Below are 24,315 nucleotides of genomic sequence, written 5' to 3'. Positions count from 1 at the left end.
CATATGGGTCCCTCCCCTAGGCACGCACAACGCCAGCACATCACATGCACTAGAGTAGTCTCAAGGAGCTATTACTCATATTGGGCATCAAACACACAACCTACGGACTCTCACCACTTATTGGATTTGAATTTGCCATTGAGCCAATCTCTCAAGATTATTATAAAGGTAATCTTAGCATTACATATCTACTAATTTTGTAATTGTTTTGCACTTCCAACCTACTAACATTTTTAAAGGGTCAAGGTCCCTTGACTCCTAAGAATGACTCATAATCACAACCTTTTAAATGCAAAATCTAAGGGTTAAAATTTATCCTCAACATACGTATCTTTGCGATTTGTGTTGTCAAGATACTCACAATCTCAATCATTGGATTTTGTGTTTAAAGGACTGGGATCAAGTGATTTTTTCATGAGTCATTCTTAAGAGTCAACGGATCCCAATCCTTATTTAAATTGATGAATTTTATTTAGATTTTGTATATAACATTGGGTTTGATAGTATAGTAACCTACCCACAATTATTTTTTCGAATCGTATTTGAATCTTAACATTCAGATATGAGGGAAAAAAAATAAACTAAAATAAATAAATCCGACAAATATCCAATCTTTATGGGATTGGTCGCAGATCGGCCTGATCTGATATAGGAGTGGGCCTAAAATTGAACTGTACATGTATGAAAGAGTCAGTGCCAAACAGTATGCTTACAAAGAAGTACAAATTATAGAACACAGTATCTGTCCCCATCACTTAACTCTACCAAACAACGATAAAACCAATTAAGGATACATGAAGAAACAATAGATTCCAAATAGAGTAAGACAGTGAGTCTAACGTCAGCCCTAGGAATATAACCTTGATCACTTACAACCACGAAGAAGCCGACGAAAACAAACAACACCCCAAACGTGTGTGCCTTCTCAATTCCCAATGTACCAAATCTGTATTCAATGTACATCATCCATTTGACTTCTCTCAAACAACGTAACACGACACAAATTCCTACCCATTTTACCCTCGTTGAAAAGAATAAAATACGATTTAAAACTGTGCCCTTCTTTCTCGTAAAAATTAAACAAAAGTAGACTCATCCCGATAACCAAAGATTTTTCAAACTTTTATTATTAACAAAAGTCACAAAAACAAGACAGAGATTCCCTCAAAAATCCAATCTTCCCAAAATTTAATTTTAAACAAACATAGGTTTTGTTCCTCTACGCATTGCAATCGTGGTGATTACGCTATCGCGTAATCCTAAAACGTAGACTAATATCACGAACTTCAAAACATGACAATATGCACACCATTTCACACCCCACTTAGTACGTCGTCTCCACCCCTCTTTCTCTTTCTCTTTCTTTTTTGGCTAATTTGACGCCTTTTTTGAAGAATTACAAAATCTTAATTTGAGTAGCAATTAGGGATTTTAATGGTAGTGTTGTTATATATGTACTTGATTTTGAAACCTCTGTGATGTTGACACGTGGCGGCGTTTGAGATGTGGAGAGACGATGGAGATGAGTCCACCTAGAGGGGGTCGCATCTTTGACCTGTAACCCATTTCGTCGTACGGCATCCTGTAGAATCTCAAAAATGGGAGGAACGATTCTCGAATCTTGTCGGCCTTGTTGACTTGTGGATCTCTCTTGAAGAACAAAGCAGGAGATTGGAGAAAGGATGGTCTTGGAGTTCTTGGATGGTTGATGTTCTTGGTGTCATTGCTATTGTTGTTGATTCGTTGTTGGAGTGGAGTTGATGGGAAGAAGTTTTTCTTGGTGGGTACACTACGGTAATTTAAGTTGCCACGTGGCGTTCTTGCAGCTGGTGATGCAAATGAATAGGAACGGGCGTTAAGTGGGGAGATGAGTGCGGAACCCATTAGAGAAGGTGATGGGATGTTGGGACCCACTTTTGATGCTGACGTGTCGGTTAAGCTGAGGTACCAAGGTTTTAGAGAGTCAAAATTGTGGGAGACAGTGAAAGAGAAGCGAGAGGACGAAGATGGGCCAATCTTGTCCGTTGATGGGATTGACGAAGGATCGAATCGGAGGGAGGAGGTGCGTGGATAGGATGAGAAGTCGTCGTATTCCAACGACTCTTCGAAGTCGAGCGAAGAAACCACCATTGTGACTGTTGATAACTCCACGAACGGACGGACTCCCTGCACACGCAAATGGGAAAGGGATGTAAATGAGAGTTTATATTCAAATGAAGGGTATTTTTGTCATTTAATTTTATTCGCTGTCTTGGAGGACTTCAGTAACTTCATGTGAAGTTAGTATGGGACACGAAATTCATCTTCAAAAATTTCTTAGAAAAATCAATGAGAAGATAAGATATATGAGGAGATAAGTGAGTTGATATTGCCACACTAATTGTGTGAAAAAAAAAAAATGGGTGATTTGTATAGGAAATTATTTATACAAATCACCCAAAATTTTTATGTGGCAATAGTAGCTCTTAGAGATAACCAGCGATATCTTAGTAAATTATTTATAGAGATTATACTGCCACATCAACTTATTGCTAACGCCACCCCATAAATGAGTTTCATCAGCGAATTGCGCACATCTTGAAATGGCATTAGAAAAAATTGGTGTGGCAATAGAAGCTCTCATTATTTATTTTTTAAGAAATAGGTTTGTCTAGTTTTGAGCTTTACCTTCCAGGCATAAGAGAAAAGCGAGGGAGGATCCATGACGAAGGCTTTGTGAAGTCTTCCAGGATAATATTCCGATACGATCTTCAAACTTGCCAGTAATAAATTCATAAAAGCCGAAGCTGATCTGAAAAAGCCTGCAATTCCACGCATTAGTTATTAATATTTCAAAGCAGAACGCAACTCTGAAACCCTATACGCGTCAGAAGCTTATTATGAGATCAGTTAAAGAGAGTTTTGGTACTACTAGTGTAGATCAAAACTAACACGATAGTCAGATCTACGATGGCCATTTCTCGGAATATAAATCCTATTTTACCCCTACAACTCTTTGACCTTTAATGTTCAACTATGTGGTGTCTCAGGGGTAATCCTGTCTCGAAGATTTTTTTAACGTGCTTGTTCTCCGACAATTTCTCGCACGGCTACTGCAGTTTACAGTGCGCACTGTACACTATCTAATTAATTCTCAGTCTATTTACTAATGTACGCCGGGAGAGATGAAGAGAACCCCATTGGCCATCCAAACCTGAGGTTCTGTTTGGTTCCAAGTTAAATTCTCATTAATTTAGGGATAAGGCGTGATAGAAGTTAATTGAAGGAGGCTTTAAAAACACAAAGTTTTTAGGGAAGCATGTTAAGAATTTCAGACTGATTTACTAAACAGATTAATTACTTACAGAAGGTAACATAGTGACCAAATTATCCAGAATTTTTTAAATTTGGAACAGGTTAACAAGGGCAATATAGTCATTTTAGTGAAAACTCACTTGCGTCAAAGAGGAGAACGAACTGTTCAACGTTTCTAGACATGGATGCAATGGCCACTTCAAGTGTGAACACTAACAATCGAACGTACCTAAATTATTCAAAAATAAATTAATAAAATAAAAAAGGAAAAAAATTGGAAGAAAAAAAATAAAAAACATTTTCTACTTACAGTTTTTGTGAGTGGAACTTCTGGTAATCCTGCTTAATCCGGAAAATCTGTAAAAAAAAAAAAAAATGAGATTTCAATCTTGAATCTTTTCTTTTAAGATCTTCTTTTAAGGAAACTTCATAAAGAGAGCGAGAAATCAGGAAATTACCATAACAGGCCTGGATTCATCGTCGTGGCCAGCAACATAGGCGACGCCTTCTGAGATCTCTGAAGAAAACTCATCTGCGATCAAATGCTCTGTTTTTTTTTTTTTTCCAGAGAAAAGAGAGAAATAAACTGAGATTTTAGCTTTCTTTTGAGTTTAGTTTGAACGCACTTTTACTTTAACGGCTTCTTCGTAGAAAAAAGCAATCAAATAATTGAGAAAAACAAAACAAAAAAAGCGGGAAACAGAGTTGAGGATTAAAATGGAGAAACTAAACGGTTTCTTTCCGCATTTGAACTAAAAAGAAAGTAAGATTCTTCAGAGAAAAAGTGTAGAAGAAGACGAAAAAAAAGGAAATGTATACCAGTGCCAATGTTCTCTCTCCAAGAAAGGCAAGCTCGCAAATGCTTCGCTGCCTTCTTCACGCTATCTCCTTTTGCTTTCAGAAATCGTTCTACGCAAGCAGTGTTGCAGAATTTCTCCTGAAATAGGGGACAAAAAACAGAGATCAGAGACTTGAAGATTCAGAAATCAAAATAACTTCGCTAGAAATTGCGTAATTTCCCTTCATAGTTATAAAAATCGAAATATAAACTAAGAACCAGAAGTTTCTGAAGAAATTAATCTGTTTCAATTAGGAAATGAGAGAAGTTCTTCGTGAAAATCAATTTCTACTGATCCTGACTAATCTTCTCGTACAAGATACGTTTAAGAATAAACTCGAATGTCTCTCGAATCGACAAAAGAACAAGAAACTAAATAGATCTGAAGAATCAGATCCTCTAGATTTGAAGAACTAAAAACACAGAGAAATGACAGGAAATTAAAACGAAATATTATCGTCAATCAACAGTAATTTTTCAACCAAAAGTTGATCAGGTACAAGGAAAATAGTTCCAACGAAAGACTTGTGACAATCGACATTAATTTTTAACGAAAAATTTATTAGATACGGAGATAACAGTTAGAATAAATAAAATTTGTGACAATTAACAACAGTTTTTTAACGAAAAATTGATCAGATACGGAGAAAACGTTTCCAAATGAAGATTTGTGACACTGAACATAAATTTTTTAACGAAAATTTGATCAGATGCGTAGGAAACAGTTCCAAACAAAGATTTCTGATCATAGATCCAAAATTTCAGTAAAACGCACTATTGCTAAGTAGATTTTAAAGCTAAAGAAGTTCTTGAGAGTTGAAGAAGAGCTCACCTGTTTTACAGTAAGCGAAGTTTGTTTTCTGAGAATCTCAAGAACAGCTTCTACTCTTTCTTTATCCTTTTGGTTCTTCTGATTCTGATCTTTCTTCCCCATTTCGACAAATACGATGAAATCAAATCAGCTATATTAATTACTGTTGCTTGCCCTTCACTCAACCATTTAGAGAGAGAGAGATATTTGGGAGAGAAAGAGAGTCTTTATTTATAGCAAACGGCGGCACACCCACTGACGGATGCCGTTAAGAATCGTGATAGAAAAGCACACGTCAACGGGTCCGAGTCGATTCGGTTAACGTCAAAAATAATGAGTGAGGGCGATAGCGATTCCAAAGTGGAAAATGTCGGCTGCAGCCATATAGTCCACAGCCCACACTATCGTCCTATACGTCTATTTCCCAAAAAGCCCTCACATTCATTCGTTGAGGGAAAAAAACGAATTTTTTGGGGAAATGTTCATGTTGATATACCTCATTAATGCCATTTGGTGTTGTGTTTTGAGGAGTACATTTATGGGCGTTTCCGCTATTGGCACCCCAACTTTTACTTGTTCCATCTTAATTAAAAGTAAAGAAAATAAATGACTGGATGAGAATAAATACAAGATGGGGTGCCAATAGATGTTCTCTTGTATTTTTTTATACTAAATTACTATTTTTTGGTTTAGGGATATATATTGTAAAAAATAATTGAAATTATTTAAATGAGTATTATTATGTTTTATAATATTGAAATTATAAAGTAAATCAAACCTTTGTAATGTTTGAAGAGTGTATTTTAATCTTTGGTTCCGGTGTGACAAATAATTTAAGAAATTGGGTGCCAATGACAGTTCTCTTAAGTAATCTCTAGTGGCATTTCATATTTTTTTAAAGTAGGCATTGTTGCAGTCATTTGATACCCCTCAATCTCTTGGTGAAGCGCTTTGACATATCTTTTCACCGTGCTTATTCCAAGAATCTAATAGAAATTATCAAAATATCCTCTCTCTCTCTCTCTTTATGACGAGAGTGTCCAAACTTATGTGCGATAAGGGGGACCAAAAGAGACCCATAATGTGTGTCAACCTCACAACCTACTGATTCTCATCGCTTATTGGATTTTAAATTTTCATTGAGTCATTCCCTCGGGATTGATCAAACTATCCTTATGATCTCTTGTCAAAAATTCTTTGTATCGGAGAAAGAGAAAAAGAAAATATTCCCTATTTTCATATGCAGCCGTAGATCATTCATATATTTTTTTTTTGCCTCACAAAAACCTATTATCTTTAGCCCTTGATTTATTTGTCATAGATCTAGGGTAGAAAAAAGAGAAATTTTACTTTCAACTCATTAGCTTAAAAAGTCCTGTAATCAATCAATTATATGCTTCTTTTTAGGTGGTGAGTACATAACCGTAGATGCTTCTTACTCATATCTCGAGAAAACATGTCTATGATTATCACATCAACGTAGTGAAAATCACAGTGAAAGACAAAGTTGCCCTCATGACTTTCCTTCTAAATTACCCAAGTACTATTAACTTCAAAAGGGAAATTTAAGTATTTTGTGTACTTGGTTTTATCATTAATGTTAGTTTGTGGAGAGAATAGTGTTGGTTTTGGTGTTTAGGAATAGTGAGCTGAAGAGACCAGAGTTTCCGTGATGCTAGGGGGCCCAGATATCAAATTATCTCTGAGATTATTTACTCCCTCCTATAAAGTTTACGTCCTAGAATCCTTGTTCATTTGTTTTTTTATTCATCAGCTAAAATGGATCCTTTAGCAGAATTATCAGTCTACAGTACTACACACCTCATGCCACGTGGAAAATTTTTGTCAATCCCAATGAAATTAAATTTTGCACCACAATTGTAGAAACATTGTCAGAAAAAAAAAATTAGATTCTAGAATCATTTATAGCTAAAATAGTGTAAAGCACATTCTTGTTTTGTAAAAAATAGTTTTGATGATGTGATTCTAACTATTCAAAATCAGAATTTTGAATCAAATTCTGACAATCCCGACTCTAGATAATGGCTTTTGTCTCAATAATATTTGGCAAATAGGAGTTCATTGAGAATTCTGTCTCTATGGTAATTTTTTATAACTCATATTACCTCAACTTCGATTCATCATATCGTTCTCAATCTATAATCAAAGTTCTTTTCTATTTTTTTGGCTTCCCAGGGATTGGACATCTTCAAAAATCCCATGAATCCTTTTTTATTTGATTTGATTTATTTATGATGATAGGAATGTCTGGACCTATAGGCCCAACTAGCAGGAGTGAGACAACTGCACTCTTTAAAACATCATATATTGTCCAAATCCCCTGGGTACATCATACACATGCCAGACAAGATGGGATAAATCCCCTAGGTACATGCACACACATACTAGACCAGAGTTTACTTTGCGGTTTCCTAAAGTTTATTTCAACGGTTGAGAGAGCACTTTGTCATAAAGATGCAAAAATCTATTCCTTAAAAAATTGGAGTTCATGGACCGTCCATTTTCAAAATCATAGATCAAACTTAAAAGATCAAAATTTTTTTTTTTCAAATCTAATCTATACTATGATCTACACATGCTTACGGTGTTGGTTTTTCTTGTAAAACCTTTAATTCTATTATATTTACAACTCATTGTAGAGAACTACAGGAAAGAGTATTACAGAGGATTCCCTCCCACTTGAACTCAAGACCTCTCTCTTTTGTAAAGGAGACCTTGGCCATCATGCCCAACACTATCTTGTTAACAATCTCATATATCTTGTGTTGCTCATTAGGGTTAAGAAAATACAATCTTGAGGTGGAAATTGAATAGAAAAAAAGGGCACTAAAGGTTTGTATGATTTCATGGGAAAATTGGTTGGAAATTTGACTTTTTAAGGAAATACATTGAAAAATAGATATATAACATACTCATTGAGAAAAATGAAAAAAGAAATACTCTTTGACCAACTGTTATAGGAAATTGATTTTCTCATTTGGAAGGAAAAATAACATCCTACTGTAATTCTCTCACAATTAATCCTACTCCCAAAACTGAAAGATGAACTCCTTTTCACATTTTCCCAAATGCAATCAAATATAAACAAGCTTTTTTCCAAGAAAAATTATTTTGTAAGAAAATTATATTTTAGAGAAAACTTTTTCTTTATAATAATGTACACACTCCACAAAAGGGCGTTTAGGTCATTTTATCTTAATCTATGAGAAAAGCTGGAGGTCAACAAGGGAAAATACAGGGATATTTTATTTATTTTTTCAAAATTATCTTAATAAAAAAACACTTAATTTTTTAGGTTTGCCCCAATACAATGTAAGTCTAAGTCCGTCCATGTTACGGCGGAGACTGATTCACCACGAAGTCCCAAACCAGAACAAACATGTCTAAGATCCTCAAAATCACAATTTTCTTTTATTTATTTATTACAAATAGAAAAAAAGAACAACTCGTCTCAATGTGTCTGGCTGTTTCTCTTCAAATTTCCCACTTTCAGAAAACCAAAGTCAAAAGCAACTCAAATCTATATAATATAAACGTACAAGTAAAAGTCGGTACTCGTCTCTAACTAAAAATAATAATAATTAAAATAAAAGAATCCGTATTTTAGGCTGGTGAGGTTCAACTTCCCAAAGCTTATAGTAAGCTTTAATGTAATTTAATCGGTGTTTAGTGAAGAAAATGTTGTGTTTGTCTTTGTTTGAAAAGGTGAGAGATTCTTTACTTACTCTAACAGGCATCAAATGTGTCAGATTCAGTGAGTTTGAATAAGCTTCACATCCCTCGTGGCCTAAGTGTACTAAAGTTGTGGATTTTGCCACCTAACACTAATCCCTTTAGATTTCAAATTTTGAACCGTTAAACAATTGGTGTGGTGTGGGGTGGGAATGTGGGGGTGAATCAATCACTCCGCACGCAAAGCACAAAGACCACCAACTACACCATTATTTGATGAATCATTCCCTTTCAAATTCAAAATATTGCTTACCTCATTGGGTGTCCTCTTTCTCTCTCTAGATAGATATAGAGAGAGAGAGATAACTGCTTTTTCTACCTTCTTTATTTTATATATTTTTTTTTTATATTCATCTATGATCAAATGTGGTTTGAATATTTTATTGGACAAAAATAACCTTTAATTTTCATTTGATATGGTGAGAGATGAAGGGTTTTCTTGTCAAGTGGGAATATTACAAAGTTTTGAAGTCGTAGACCATAGAAAAAAGGGTGAATGTGTCAGTCTTTTGGGCCCACCTAGGAGAATATATACACCAAAAGATGAGGATGATATGTGATTGATAGAAGTTGGATTTTGGGATTTTACTTAGTGGGATTTATGAACAAACCTCAAGGGTAAAATTGGCATGACATTGACATGAAAAAGGAAAATGTTTGAATCTTGTGGCATGGTATTTGGTTGTGGGGTCTTTACAAAGGGGTGAACCAACATTCATGGGTCAATCGATGGGCTCGATGGACCGTATAAGCTGAAAAGTGTGGGAAAAAAATGAATAATTTTCAATTTATTTAGAAATCCAAGGAGATAGTCACAAATAAACATGCCTCGTGTTTGTCCATCTGACAAAAATTTTCTTATGACCATCTTTGAACCTAATTTCTCCATGAATTTCATGCTCATCCCATGGTGGGCTCCCAAATTTCTTGGTGGATGGTTTTTAGCCAAGTATTTGAACATTTCCCCTTTGCCCTTGAAAATTTATTTATTTTTATTTAATTATTTTAATTTATGAAGTAAAGTGTTCAAATTGAATGATAAAATCATCGACTGGGTTGAATTTTTATGTGAAAGTCCACTAGGAAACAAAGCAGAAGTACATAGGTCAACATTTGAAAGAATTTGCCACATCATTTATTTAATGTGATCGAGCAACAATGAAAGCATTGCAAGTCGTGACCAATACCTCATGTTTTCTCTTTTGTTACTATTGGTAGGTGATTTAATCAAAATTTCACTCTCTATAATATCTTTGTAAAATAAGATTCAATTATTACAATTAAAATATTATTTTATTTTTTTTCATAAAAATTGTTAATCAACCCTTAATTTCAATCAAAATTCACGATAAATTGCAATTTTGTAAGGTGAAAACAATAATATCTATATCATAGTTAAATATTAATTTCATTTTTAATTTGAAAAGAAACCCTATTTAACTCGATTTAACTGTGCTTTTACCATTTATTCTTCAATTATTTTAGAAAAAAAAAAAAAAGGAAAAAAAACCAGTGATTAGTGATGCTGACTGTGTTTTATTAACGTTATAAAAAGGAGGGTATTTGATCTCGTGACCATCCAAATAACTGGATTCCATGATGACCATGAAGACCTTTTTATATTACGACACGTGGCATGTAACACTTCGGAGGAAAGAGGCAGTTGACTAAAATAAGGATACCCACGTGCCATGGGACCACCCATGTCCCCTATATCTTCATGGCCCACCAAAAGACTTGTTTGTACCTTCTTGTTGAATAAAACCGGAACAAATTTTAGTGAGTATTCCATTATCCCCCATCGAGTACTTCTCAATTTGGTCATTGCCAATAGTGGGTTGGGTTGAACTGATTCAAAGTTCGACCCGTTATTTGTTGGCTTGGCCCGAATTCGACCGAACCAAAGTTGAGATGGGTCGATTTTCAGCCCAGCATGGGAGTCAGTCTAGTTACTAAATTGTGGATATGTTGTATGATTATATTCTTTCATTCAATTATGTTTGAAATCGTTTCTTCTGTTAGTTAAAGAAGTATAAATTAATATCACAAAAATGTCAGTTGAACGATAATATTCTTTCTTTTGATCAAATATAGATAATATCATAAGGATTTTTGTTTTGGGTGGAGATAATGAGAAAATCATTTTTTTAAAGAAGAAAAGTGTCAAATATAATCTCCTTGTCCTCCCCTACCAGACAATGCCTGAGGTGGAACAAAGTTCAGATTTGGTAATTATTCGGTGGGGGTTGAGTTCGGTTAATTGGGATAAATTCGGGAAAAAAAAATCGTAAAACAAAAAAAAAAGACAAAATTTCGTTGATTATTCAAAATATGTTATTTGGTTTCTTACTAAAATCCATCATTTCCAACCTCTCTAGAAATTCTATAATCTTCATGATGTTATCACATATGAATGTTGGAAAAAAAAAATCTGAAGATAAAGAATAAAAATATTACCATGTTCCACAATTAATTGAGGAATCGTCAATTAAGTCCTCAATTCGTCGATTTAATCGGCTAACTCCTAATTCAGAGAATTTTATGATTATTTTGATTTTTTTTTTGTGAAAATGCTCTTCTCTTTGTATCATTTTGATCAACCATTTGTCACTCATTGGTTCATCTTCTCCTAACAATTTTCCTTGCAATGTATATGCCTTGAAATTCGTTTTCAAGGGAATCTAAATATTCATAATAAATGATATTGGAAAAATAAAATCTATGAGAAAATAAATCTATTGCTTCACCTGTCAAATTTCCTTGCAATCATGCAAGGAATAAAAAATAATTACACCCATGAAAAAAATGTCAAAAAGAACTGGTTTTTAATTTTGGGGGTAGGGGTATTTGTGCTTAAAAATAAACATTGGGGGGGGGGGGGGGGGGGCTCATGGTTGGAATAGCTTTCGGGGGGGGATCATGGAAAACATTTTTCTGCTCATGGTTGGAATAGCTTTGGGCCAGATAATTAATTATAGAAATGAGCAATCACATTCCCTTCACAACCATATAAAACCTTAAATCACTTTCTTAATAATAATGTTGAAGTGACCTCAAGTTTGGACCACACATGTACATCGCACACCTGACCTGAAAGTGTATGGGAACCATAGATTCTTTTTCTCGAAATCTAAAATCACTTTCTCAAGAATAATGTTGAAGTGAAAGTCTATGGTTCTCATACACTTTCACTGCAGCATTATTCTTGAGAAAGTGATTTAAGATTTTGACAAAAAAAATCTATGATTCCCATATACTTTCACGTCAGGGTGTGCAATGCACATGGGAGGTCAAATCTCGAGGTTACTGTAGCATGACTCATTTCTTAATTCAAATTTGCCAATCAAAATATCATAAGATTCGTGTTGGAGTGATCTCATATCGCACATCTTGACTTGCAAGTGAATATGAACCATAAATACTTTTTCACTTGTATCTCGGGCAAAGCATTTATGACACCTGTACATTATCACTTCAAGTTGGTCCAATCTTGAGGTCAATTCAGCAATATTTTATTTTTATGTCAATGTCAATGGGCTTACCTATGGAACAACCCGGATTTATTGGGACAAATTTTAACTTGGCCTTGCTTCAATCTTATCTCAATTTTTAGTCCTTGAATTGGTGTTGACTCGACCTTAACTTGGATCTGATTGGACCTTTGAGATCAAATCAAATTATTTGGATCCACCCGACCCACTTCTGATCGAGCCCCAAGAATCCAATTTCTTACGCTCACCAACCATCCGACTCCGTTTTAATTTAAATAAATAATTTTACATAGTTAGGAGGTGTTTGGTTACAAGAATATTTCTATTCCTCTAATGGTTATTTTCTTGTCAAGCATCGGATTATGGAGTCTTGATTACGCCGCCTTCCTCAAAAGGCACGTTTTACTGTTATAGCATGTTAAAGGATCGGTAGAAAGAGAAGTAGTCTTTTCAAAGCTAGGTGTGGGCTAGAGTTTTATATATGTAGATAAATATCTTTAATCTACAATATGAAGCTTTATTTAAACAATTAAATTTTCAAAGCTAGTTTTCTAATTCTCAATCATGATTAAAGTGGCAAAATCACGGGTTCTTCACATGTTCTCACGTAATTAAAATCATCTGTCATGTGAAATAAAGTAAATGTTGATGTTCCCCTCAAAAAGACCTCCTCCTTAGGATCTAAATCATCGAATAGTCCTTGAGACTTGCATATTATGAATCTCAAGGCATATTAAAGGAGTCGTGATAATAGAATACCCCCCCTTTGATACATGCCCCCGTTGCAAAATCGTAGATCATTTGCCTCGGGATACATAAGAAAAATTTATGATTATACATATCCCAAGACAAATGATCTATGACTCTCTGATGAGGTTGAGTGAGGCCGGATGGGGAGTGTGTCAAAGGGGGGCATTAGACAATTGTTACACCTATTAAAATATTTAAATTAATAATCGAATAAGTGCAAGAGAAAATCAAGGGAAGTGGGGGCACTAGAAAATCATTACACTTATTAAAATATTCAAATTAATGATCGAATAAGTGTGAGTGAAAATCAAGGGAAGTGTACATTGAATATGATGGATCAAGGATAGGGGGAATGCTCGAATAAGTGCGAGAGGAAATAGAGGGAAGTGTACATTGAATATGATGGATCAAAGATGGGGGTCGAACAAGTTAAGAACAGTTTAAGAAAAATTTTATGGGTTTTTTTGGGCTAGAGATTGTAGACAAGGGCATTTAGATTAGTTTATGTTAGTCTTTATTACAAAACCTAAGTCAAAGGGAGCAAGTCATCGGTTTGAAACTCAGGTGAGTATGTCTAATATTAACTAAAAGTGGAGGGTATGTCTCAATTACTAAGTTAAAAATAAATAAAAAATCTCAATTTGATCATCCTATCTAGCTAATAATTTTTTGTTCATATTATTTTCGAAAGTTACAATTGAATTTTTTCTCTTTCACTAAAAATAATAATATGGTAAAATTTCCATTTTTGATTAGTTAAATGGATTTTGTTAACATGTGTCGTAAGGGCACACGTTAGAGTGTAATAAATACACTTTGAAAATTGGAATCTGAGGGCATTTTGATAAGAAGTAATATTTTTAAGGGCATTTTTAGTACAAAATTCAATTTTAAAAGCATAGTTATTGCACTTTAACATGTGCCGTAAGGGAACAATTTAACAAGACCCTACTTAAATTAATGACTCGAAAAATCATACTTGGTTGATGTGGCAAGTGCACAAAAGCATATATCTTTTTCTTCGTGATACATAAGGAAAAAGTTTACGGTTCAGTGCACTTGTCACATCAACTGAGTACGATTTTTTAAGTCAAATTATCACGACTCGAGTGGAAAATAGGCTGTTACATAAGGGACTGTACTAAGTACGATGTTGTCATACGCAACAATGTGGCACATAAATGCCTTGTTGAAATTTTCAATAATCAGTTATATTTTTCAAAAGATAGGTAGATGATTAGACCTTTTTAGCATCATAACAGATATAATTATGCATTTATAATATGATTAAGAATACAGTCATGATAATTTGACTACCCCACATGGCACACTCAATTGACTCTCTCGACCTAACAAGTTCGGGAACCGTAGATTTGTATGTCTCGAGATGCATATTTTTTTTTAGAAGTACAATTTTGTATCTCGAGGCATATAGATCTATGGTTCCCGAACTTATCACGTTAGAAGAGTCCATTGACTGTGCCATGTGGGGTAGTCATATTATCACAATTCTTAAGAATAATGTTCAAGTGACCTCAAGATCGTACCTCATATCGCACATCCTGATGGAAAAGTGTATAAGAACCATAAAAGCTTTTCATAGAGATACGAGTCAAAAAGCATTTATAATTGCTACACACTTTAACGTCAAGATGTGCGATATGAGATACAATCTTGAGATCACTCCAATGCGACTCTCGTTTTTTTCACAAAATGTAATGAAGACTTAGAATTAATATCATATAAATTTGTGTATATGTACTATTTTCTTAAATTTTAGCGATCTTTTTTTATTTTAAATGTAATTTTTTTTTTTAAGTTTATCCTTGTTTTGAAACCCGTATTATGATTTTTTTCGTAGCTTTCCCCATGTTTACAAGCTCGATTTTTAGTAAGAGTTTCATACATTCTTCTCAAGACCATTTGGACCAACATTCTTTACTAATAGGTTGCACTTCTATATTCACAAAGGGTAATACAACTCATCTTGATTGAGAACAATGACCTAATTAATGGATAAATAGAAACATGAGGCTTGTGAAAATGAATGAGGGAAAGTTGGCTTCTTATCCTTAATGGTAATAAAGGTGTAAGGGGGTTTGACCATCGCGCGCTCTCTTTCTCTCTCAAATTTCTTTTTATCTTCTTACATTTTTTTTTTATTGTTCCCAAATAATGTTAAAGAAAAGTATAGGTGTTTTGCTTATATGGGAAAAAAGTTTTAGAATAAACTAATTTTTGTGAAGATGATATTTATGGTAAGGGGATTAATCTTGCAAAAAATCAGTCAATTATGAAATTGCTAGTCCCAATTTATAAGTTAAAGAATCAATTGATTTTTTGTGAGAATAATCTACTCACTATATATATGTAGAGAAATGCTAATGTCTAAGGCCTCATGGGGACATTGGCATTGTCTAACACTTTTTTCCCAATAATACCCTTCCTTATTTTATCTTTTAGTGAAGAAGACAATGGTATGTTAATATTTTATACAATAAATACATTTATTATGCAATTAATAAATGTATTTATTATGTTGGTATTGATTGTCAAAACATTTACTTAAAAAAATACTTTTAATTCAAAATATTTAAATGCTCATAATATTTATAATATAAATAAACATTTATTATATAAAAGACTCTTGTCTTTTTCACAAAAAGACAAAACGAAGAGTGGTATTAATTAAAAACAAAAAGTGTTTAACAATGCTAGCGTCCCCTAAGAAGTATTGGACGTTACATAATTATACATCATTTATCTTGGGATACGCATAATCATAAATCTTTTTCTTGTGCATCCCAAGAAAAATGAACTATGATTCTGTGATGGGGGCGGGGGCGTCATATTATCACGACTCATACTTTTAATCACTATTTTTTTTTAATCCACACATCATCTTTATCACTCTAGTTTTGATTTTTCTTTGTTAATATTTAAACTATATTTTGATATTGTGAGCATCAAACAATCATGTAGAGATTCAAGACAACATCTATCATAACAGATGGTTTTGAACACCTTCACTTCCCTCTCTTTATTTTAGATTTCACTTAGTTAATTTTGATTTAAACTCATTTAAGAAAATTCTTCATCTCCTTCTTAACGACTATTATGATTGCATTTTGTTCATCTTTTAGTACTTTTAACTTGATTTTATCGTGCACAGTTCTATATTTATTTACTAGTCCCTTAAACTACATTATATTTTTTTGCTTCTATAAAAGTGGATTACACAACATTACAACGGTGTCAACTCTTGCCCTTATGAAGATGTACATGTCTCGTGATCGATCCTATTAGAGTCACACACACACACCTTTCTTGCCATCTAAGTAATGAGGGTTGTCAAGCCCATATTAATTAAATGGAAAAGTAAACTCCAAGGGGTTGGTCAGGTGGCAAGTCAAGTCTTGATAAGCTCCTCAAGAAGAGTAGGTCAAGAGTTTGAAACCCCACGAAACAATGAATTGCTTGGGGCCACCCTCCAAGGTCAAATTGACCCTCGACTCAACCAGTTGCACGTAGGACTTCCTGAGAGGATAGTGCGTGTAACTATGGGACTAGTCTCATGTGAAGGATGTGGATGTCCATTATATGCAATAAATAAATAAATAATAATAATAATAATAGCAATAATAATAATAGGAAAAGTAACTCAAAGTTTCTCATTATCGTAAAAAGTTTCGTCCCAAAATTAAAGATCAGTTGAACGAATTGTGTTCCTTCATTCTACTAAATGTATATAGAGTCATGTCTTTTGTTCTTGTAAGTGTGTGACGAGTATAAGAAAATGTCTGAATGATTCTAACCTAAATTCTTAACAACCAAAATAAATGCTTGAAAATTTAAATTTCTCCTAGAAATTGATTTTCTCGATAGATGTCCCCAGCAAACAATAGAGACTCTAGATGGGAGGGACACTTGGATTGTTGTTGAATTGGCTATTGGACCTGATTTGCATGATCGATGTATTTCGTTTCAGGGGAATATGAATTCTTTGGAAAAATGGTCTTGGGAAAATGAATTCCACCATTTGATTCACCTAAAAAATTGTCAAAAAGAGACTTCAATTTAGTTTTGGGAGTATGGACAATCTTGAAAGTATAACACATTATAATGTGGGAAAATCATTCTCCTAGGAGTGGGATGAGAAATCATATTTCCTTCCCATGTGGAAAATCACTTTGCAGGGGAAAATCATTTTTAGAAAAATGTGCAATCACAAATCTGAAAATCGAATTTTACAGGAAAATCATTTCCCTCCGCAATCAAACAAACCCTCGTCTAGATCTGGCTTTGATGGATCCAAGTTTATTTTTTTAGACTAATTAAGTTATGGACCAATAATTGGACTTATGTTTTATAGAAAAATAAAGTTAGACCGCAAAAGAAAGTTGGGCCAGCTTGGGCTTTGCTTCGTGTATCTTCACATGGGCCTGTAATCGTTCAATCTATTCTTGTGAAAGTGTTTTAAACTAGATGATGAATAAAAGGGCATTTAGGTCAATTTACTATTAGTCTATTAGTACCCACAAATTCAAAAACAAAAAACGCAAAAAAGAAGATAAAATCAGCCCCAACTGAAATAATAAGAATTTGTGAAGAAAATGGCGGCAATCTGTTGCTTTCGTGTTACTTTGATTCCCCATCTTAAGCCTAGTGTGAGAATCACTTTTCCCTCCTTCATAACGAATTCGAAAACCCCCAAATCTTATCTAGGGTTTCACTGATTCTCTCCCGCTCGCTCTCTCTTTTAATATATTTGCAGAGAATCCATGGCTTCCGTTGCTTTTCGAGTACACAGGATGACAAACAAACACCACGGCTTTTGAAGATAGCAGTAAGCGGAGTTACAGAGCTTCTCAGGCTTTTCTCTTCAAGAAAGGAAAGGTAAATTTCTCTCTTTAATGGGAATTCAAATATCTATATCAGAGTATTTAACAACATCTCTTCGTTCTTATTACGTTCGTATGGTTTGATTTAATCGTATTTAGTTTTCATCCAATTTTATTTCTCAGATAAGTTTCTATGAGTGATCTTCTTATTGAAAATATGAGTCATTGTTTTTAGAAAGGCTGTAATAGTCATTGTAACGGAGTCATAACGGTCAGATTTTCTTTGCTTTTATATAGGTTCCATTACAACAGCATAACAGTGGGTTGAAATCACTGTTATGACGGTATTAGTACATTAGAGTTGATGGGATCCACTGTTTATGTCCCCATAACATTAATCAAAGGTTCCATTACACACATTAGTTGTGTGTTTTATATTGTAAATATTTCCTTTTAGTGTAATGAACTTGATTAAAGGTTATGTCATTATTTTGGGACAATTACAATACTTTAATATTATTACTATTTTTTCACTTAAGGGGTATATTACATCGGATAGGATTTAATAGTAAAATAAAATAAAATTAGTGAAAGAAAAATAAAATCATAATTCTTAAGATCCCATTACTTGTTTTTTCATTATTTTAATGCTCATAATATAATGGCAAGATCGAGGAGGATGTTATCCATATTATTAGTATTTGATGGTCGAAGTGGAGATGAGCTTCGGGAGTGTTATGTGACTACTGACCACACTAATGATTTTCTGACTCAGTCTGTACTCGGCCGACATGGCAAGGGTACAAAACTGTTGATCATTTTCCTTGTGTATCCTAAAGAAAAAGATCTATGGTTATGTGCCCTTGCCACGTTAATCATGTACAGACCGAGTGAAAATTTTTGAGTCAGAAAATTATGACTCATGCGACCAACATATCTGAATCAAACAAAAAGGAGATTCCTATGAAACGGTAGTAAGACTGACTATGCATTATGGAGTTGGATTTTGGGCAGTTAAGAAACAATAAGTGCATATAAATTGAGCTTAACAGACATGAGGATGCTAAGATTGACGAGGGAAAACTGAAAAGATAGAATTTGAAATGAACATATTGGTAAAATGTAGTAGGTCCTATAGGTGTAAATTAAGGGAAAGTTGATTGAGATGGTTCGGTCACGTGTAATGAAGGTCGATTAGATCCCCAATTAAAAAGGTTGTGCAGATTGAAGGTTCTTAAAGAACAAGAGGAGCACTAAAAATAGTGTGGATTGATGTAGTGAGAGTGGGTATGAACACACTATAATTAACAGAGGACATGAATTTAATATAATTAAATGGGGAAACAAGATTCGTTCAACCATTCCGTAATTTTTTTTAGGGTAAGGCTTTGATTGATGATGACTTTCTCATTGTTGACACTTAGATATGAGGATCAATTTCTTAACAAAGAAGCTTTTGATGTCATTATTTACAAATTCGAAGTCTGGCTTTCAGGTGTTATTATGCAAAAGTACTATTAGGGCTATGACACCAGTGTCCTTAGTTTACACCTTGATTTGTGTCACTCGCACAAAATAGAATTTATAAATTTTGGATTCAAACTTGAACGTTCAATTACTTTCAGCTTCTTATTATTTTCTTGAATTTAGATTGGATACAATAAGTCACACACTGAGAGACGAGCCTTCAGTTTGTGGCATAGATGATGTTTTGGCTATTCTTCAGTCAGACTATGAGAATGCTTATTTTCTTACAGGTAACACTGTTTCATTCATTCTTTCTTTTTTGCATTGAGGGATTAGGGCTATTTCATCTATAGCATTCCTAGATTTTCTACTAAAGTGACTTTCATGTAATGAACCTTTTGTGAGAAATTATAAATAATACTATTTTAAGAATGCATTGATTAATCCAAATTTAGTGACTATCGTTTTGAAACTCCAGGAGGTTTTCCACCTTCGGGATTTCCCAGCATTGCATAAACTCATGGAAAAAACCTATATATATATATATATATATATATATATATATATATAGGATTTCCCAGCATTGCATAAACTCATGGAAAAAACCTATATATATATATAATTTGATGCTATGCATGCCTTACAATTAGATATAGAACATATCTGTCTCTCAATTTAGCCATCAATGTTGTTGGTCTCCAACCATGCAAGTGAGCTGTCCCGAATCACCCCCGCTGGTCATAACCATTTCATTTCAATACCAATTCAGAGAATTATTTCTCCTTGTGGAACAGTGTGACTTCCACTTGTTCTCCTAAGTTGGAATCCCGAGGACACAACTTTATGAACCCTCATCCCTTAAAGTATGAGTGTCAATATCCATGACTGTAATTTGACATGCAATACTATCAATGCAACATGTAAATCATCAAGTAATAGTTGTCATCAAAGAATTGATTACAAGGGAACATAATAATAAAATTGTTACTAAGATACGAAAGACACTTTTTCTTTTTGTATTCATCTTTGAGTTCACAACCTTTTTTTTTTTTTTTGCTTTGGTGGGCTGCATGTGAGTTCACGACCTTAGTTGTATGTGCTGGACCTTTTTCTGCCCTAGCAACTGTAGTCATTTCTGATTCCATGAGAAGGTTACAAACTTGCTGCACAAACATGAATTTTTGTTGAACTTCCTTGGATAATATTTGGGTGTTGTTTTTTTTAATATATATATTTATTTATTTATTTATTTGCCACCTGTGATGTTGCAGCTCCTCTAAAACTGATATTTTATGAAATGCAACAGGAAATTTTACTTCAGCTATTTATGCGGAAGACTGCATGTTTGAAGATCCAACAATTAAATTCCGGGGTAAGATTTCATTCTAGCTTATCTTGATTTATGCTGGAAGTTACGTGTTATATGTATTTGTTCACAACCTCCAACAAACAGTTAAGGTCTCTCTTTATGCCAACTAAAATGATATTTTATCTGACAAACAACCAATCATCTATGCTAACTTTGGTGAGAATCACTTTGCTCTGTGGTAAGTTTTCTAATCCTTGGAAGGGTGATGCATCTCTATGGCTAAACTGGTAATTAGCTATGGATGTAAGAGGATTGTCTATGTATTTCACTATAATATATGACGTTTGTTTACAGAGAAGATCCTCATCTTTGTTCATATACTATTGGCATCATGTTATCTTAAAAAATGCATTTATATATCTAACTTCTCTGGTCATATTTTATCATTTGTGACATTTAAAGGACACTTACTGAAGGTGGTCAGCTATGCACAAGGAATTTAGAGGAACTATCTAACTTTTTATGTTATTGGTCTGTCCAGGCAAGGATCTGTATTCACGTAATTTGAAGTTGCTTGTACCTTTCTTTGATCATCCATCACTTATATTGGAACAGATTAAGAAGGTATTCAACATCTCAAGTAACTTTATTCAGTGAAACGTTACACCTTAATGAATTTTATTTGTTCTTAAACTGTAGAATCTATTTTATAATAATCTTCAAATTGAGCGAAAGGCTGAAAAGCTTTGTATTGTGGAGGTCATGTTTACAGATTAAAGGTTTAATTGCAAAATTCGGTCGTAAATTGGCAAAATAGGATTCATATTCACAACCCCAATAACTTTGATAAGTCGTAGATGATGGTACTTTCTGATTCAGAAGTGATCGAGTCATCAATTTGGATTATATTTTTTCCTTGCATTGTCGAAACAAGGGAGAATTAATATCACTTCAACAGGACAAATTTAGTTGACGTCTTTTCTCCTTTCCTTAAATTTCTCTCTGTGGCCATAACTCACCAAAGCTTTGGACCAAGCATCCTGTTGCTTTGTGATAAAGTTCATACAACCGTGAAAGTGTTGACTAATCCTGTCCAACGAATGAGATATCTATGGTGGATTTAAGTCTGTGTTCCTCCACAATTAGCTATTGCAAGATACATGTACCTGCACACATGTCACTACTTCATATACCCAATTGTATAGCTAGTAGGACTACTGTCACGCTCTTGTTATTTGCAATTTTTGTATTTGTAAAAAGGTTCTATAAAATATTGAATAATGATTTTTTGACCCCCCCCCTCCCCCCGACATAGTCCCACACAGTTGTGTATCCCAAGGAAAAAAATCTATGGTTCTTGCACATGCCACATTAGGAGAGTATGTCAGGGGTGGGGGGAGTAAGGAAATCATGACTAAAATATTTAGTTTGATGTAGGTTGTAATATTGTTGGTAGTGCTTGGAGAGTTGAAATTAGGTTTAACTTAATGCATAGCTGTCTGTTGGGACCTATCCAATGGTGGTTTTACCTCTCTCGCTATATCCATTCACATTGCTGTCCAAATTGCCCATTTAAAAGTTATGTGAACGTAAGGAGTTCAATGGTTCTCATAAATATTTAATCATGCTAATGTGTGGCTACTTCTATGCAGGGTGTCAGTTCTGAAACAAATTTTGTACTGGCAACCTGGAAATTAAGGTAATTAACCCTGTAATTGTTTTGTTTGCATTTGGGGTTGTCTCCAATGGTTCTCTTTAATTGCTTTCTTTTTTCTATCATTCTTTTAGTATCCTCAATCATTTACGAATGCAAATAATTTTCTAAAATCAAGTCTATTGATGCTTGGTTACACAATGCAAATGATTTGCATTACAAAAAATTTGCATGGATCACCTAAATTCTTAACAAATTTCAGCAAATGATTTGCGGCACAAAATGTACTGCAAATCATTGCAAAATTATTTGACACCAACCTATGCATATCAAAATTACTAATATAGCCCTTATCAAAGAAATTAATCAAATTAGATAGTACTTGGTAAACAATATGCAATAAATTTACAAAAATACCCTTCCAAGATACATTAAATTGCATACTGAAATTACTAAAATAAATCTTTCAATCGCAACCATTTGCACCCCAATGGTTACCAAGCAAAAGTAAATCTTTCAGGCCCTGCTTGGTACGAAGCAAATCATTTGCAAATGCAAATGATTTTTTGGAATCTAATTTACAGATGCTTGGTTACATACTTACATTATGACTTTTTTTGCATTGCAAATTATTTGCATGAACCTCTTAAGCCCTTCAGCATATAGTTTGCAGCCCAAAAAGTTCTGCAAATCTTTTGCATTTGCAAATGATTTGCATGGTACCAAGCAGGGCCTCAATCGCAAACCATTTGCATTGCAAAATATTTGCGGTACCAAGCAGGGCCTAAGATAAATTCCTAGCTTTTTGGAAAGGATGACTGGAAACAATATTTATATGTTGAGGAATATGTGGAGATTTCTTCTTAGTAGGCATCATACAAGTGGATCCCCTGGACAGCCATACAATTGTGTATCTGCCTTTGAAACTATGTGCTTATTTACTAAACCATCCTTGGTTCAATTCATTACAGGTTTGCCATTCTCAGATATCCTCAAAAGTGGATGTTTTTAGCTTTATGAAACCTCAACCATATTCTTCCGTTGTAATTATTTTATAAGAAACTCATGGCACTCTAATTTGAATTTATTAAATTCAGAATATCAAATTATCATTGCTGTTAAATCTTCATAAGTTCTCCAGAGTAAATGTTTTACATAAAATTGATTCTAGAATCCACTAACTATACAGTGGAAGGATCTTGATTGCAAATAGTTGAACACTTACTCAATTATCCTCCACCCTATGGCCTTGACAAAAACATGCTCTATTTGTCAGTTTTAGTTGATTGCATATCCTTGATAATGATTTTTTGTGAAATTATTAGGTGTTGGGTCCAAGAACATTTATACAAGAGGGCACCCTCTGTGAGAGGTATTTATGGTGTTTGGGTCCATAATTGGGCCATTGTGTGTGTCACTATCGTATCAGGGGCCTAAACTCGATTTTAGTGGCAATCTGAGCAACCAAATAATCCAGATCCCAACTAGGTTACATTTCTTTAAAAAAGGGAGGATCTTCTGTTATACTTTATTTGTGATTAATTCATCTAGAAATTATCTCCTGCTCATTAAGAAATTAGCTGAACCGGTTCTTCCCTCTAGATTCGTAACAGAATTAAATGGCTATTCTACTTCACATTTGATTATATCAATCTTGTTATATACTTGTACGTATCTGTTCATACAAGTAGGCTGTTTGATGTTTGAACTTTGTTTCTTTGCTCATCCACTTTGCAGAACCTACCTGAAACTTCCATGGAGGCCTCTCATATCCATTGAAGGAAGTACCGCTTATGATTTGAATGATGAGTTCAGAGTGAGACCCCTCTCAAATATTATTATAATTGAATATTTTGCTGTAATTTTTTATCTTCATGAGTGGTTGCATGTACCCCATTGACAGATTGTTAGGCATGTTGAGAGTTGGAATGTTTCTGCACTTGAAGCAGTCGGTCAAATATTCACTCCTGGTTTTGGAAGGCTTGGTGAATGAACCACCACTGATTTGAACTGCTGAGGTAATATCACATGTTATCATTTCAAGTCCATCTTTCCCATAAATAAATAAAAAATCACATGTTATCGTTGTTACGCTTACCTTAATGCT

At 34.0% G+C, this 24,315-nt stretch overlaps 2 protein-coding genes across 2 annotated transcripts; one reads left to right on the top strand and one right to left on the bottom strand.

Moving 5' to 3' along the window:
- Positions 1–563: 563 nt before the first annotated feature.
- LOC147402289 (Sec14p-like phosphatidylinositol transfer family protein) lies at positions 564–5,159 on the bottom strand. The gene is made up of 7 exons (XM_086443897.1): positions 4,965–5,159; positions 4,114–4,231; positions 3,753–3,841; positions 3,605–3,651; positions 3,435–3,523; positions 2,668–2,801; positions 564–2,166 (listed from the first exon to the last, which is right to left on the bottom strand). The coding sequence occupies exons 1-7, from the start codon at positions 5,064–5,066 to the stop codon at positions 1,447–1,449; spliced, it is 1,299 nt and encodes a 432-aa protein (XP_086300023.1). The 5' UTR covers positions 5,067–5,159; the 3' UTR covers positions 564–1,446.
- Positions 5,160–17,481: 12,322 nt separating this feature from the next.
- On the top strand, positions 17,482–24,305 carry LOC147402288 (adenine phosphoribosyltransferase-like protein, putative (DUF2358)). The gene is made up of 8 exons (XM_086443896.1): positions 17,482–17,604; positions 17,712–17,833; positions 19,429–19,535; positions 20,552–20,617; positions 21,096–21,178; positions 22,207–22,253; positions 23,946–24,024; positions 24,112–24,305. Exons 1-8 carry the CDS (start codon positions 17,551–17,553, stop codon positions 24,199–24,201), a joined length of 648 nt encoding a protein of 215 aa, XP_086300022.1. The 5' UTR covers positions 17,482–17,550; the 3' UTR covers positions 24,202–24,305.
- Positions 24,306–24,315: the final 10 nt, after the last annotated feature.

Source organism: Akebia trifoliata, chromosome 5 (genome assembly GCF_017979445.1).
Source record: "Akebia trifoliata isolate Shusen 1 chromosome 5, ASM1797944v1, whole genome shotgun sequence".
Classification (NCBI taxonomy): domain Eukaryota; kingdom Viridiplantae; phylum Streptophyta; class Magnoliopsida; order Ranunculales; family Lardizabalaceae; genus Akebia; species Akebia trifoliata.
This window is presented reverse-complemented; position numbering and strand designations above follow the sequence as displayed.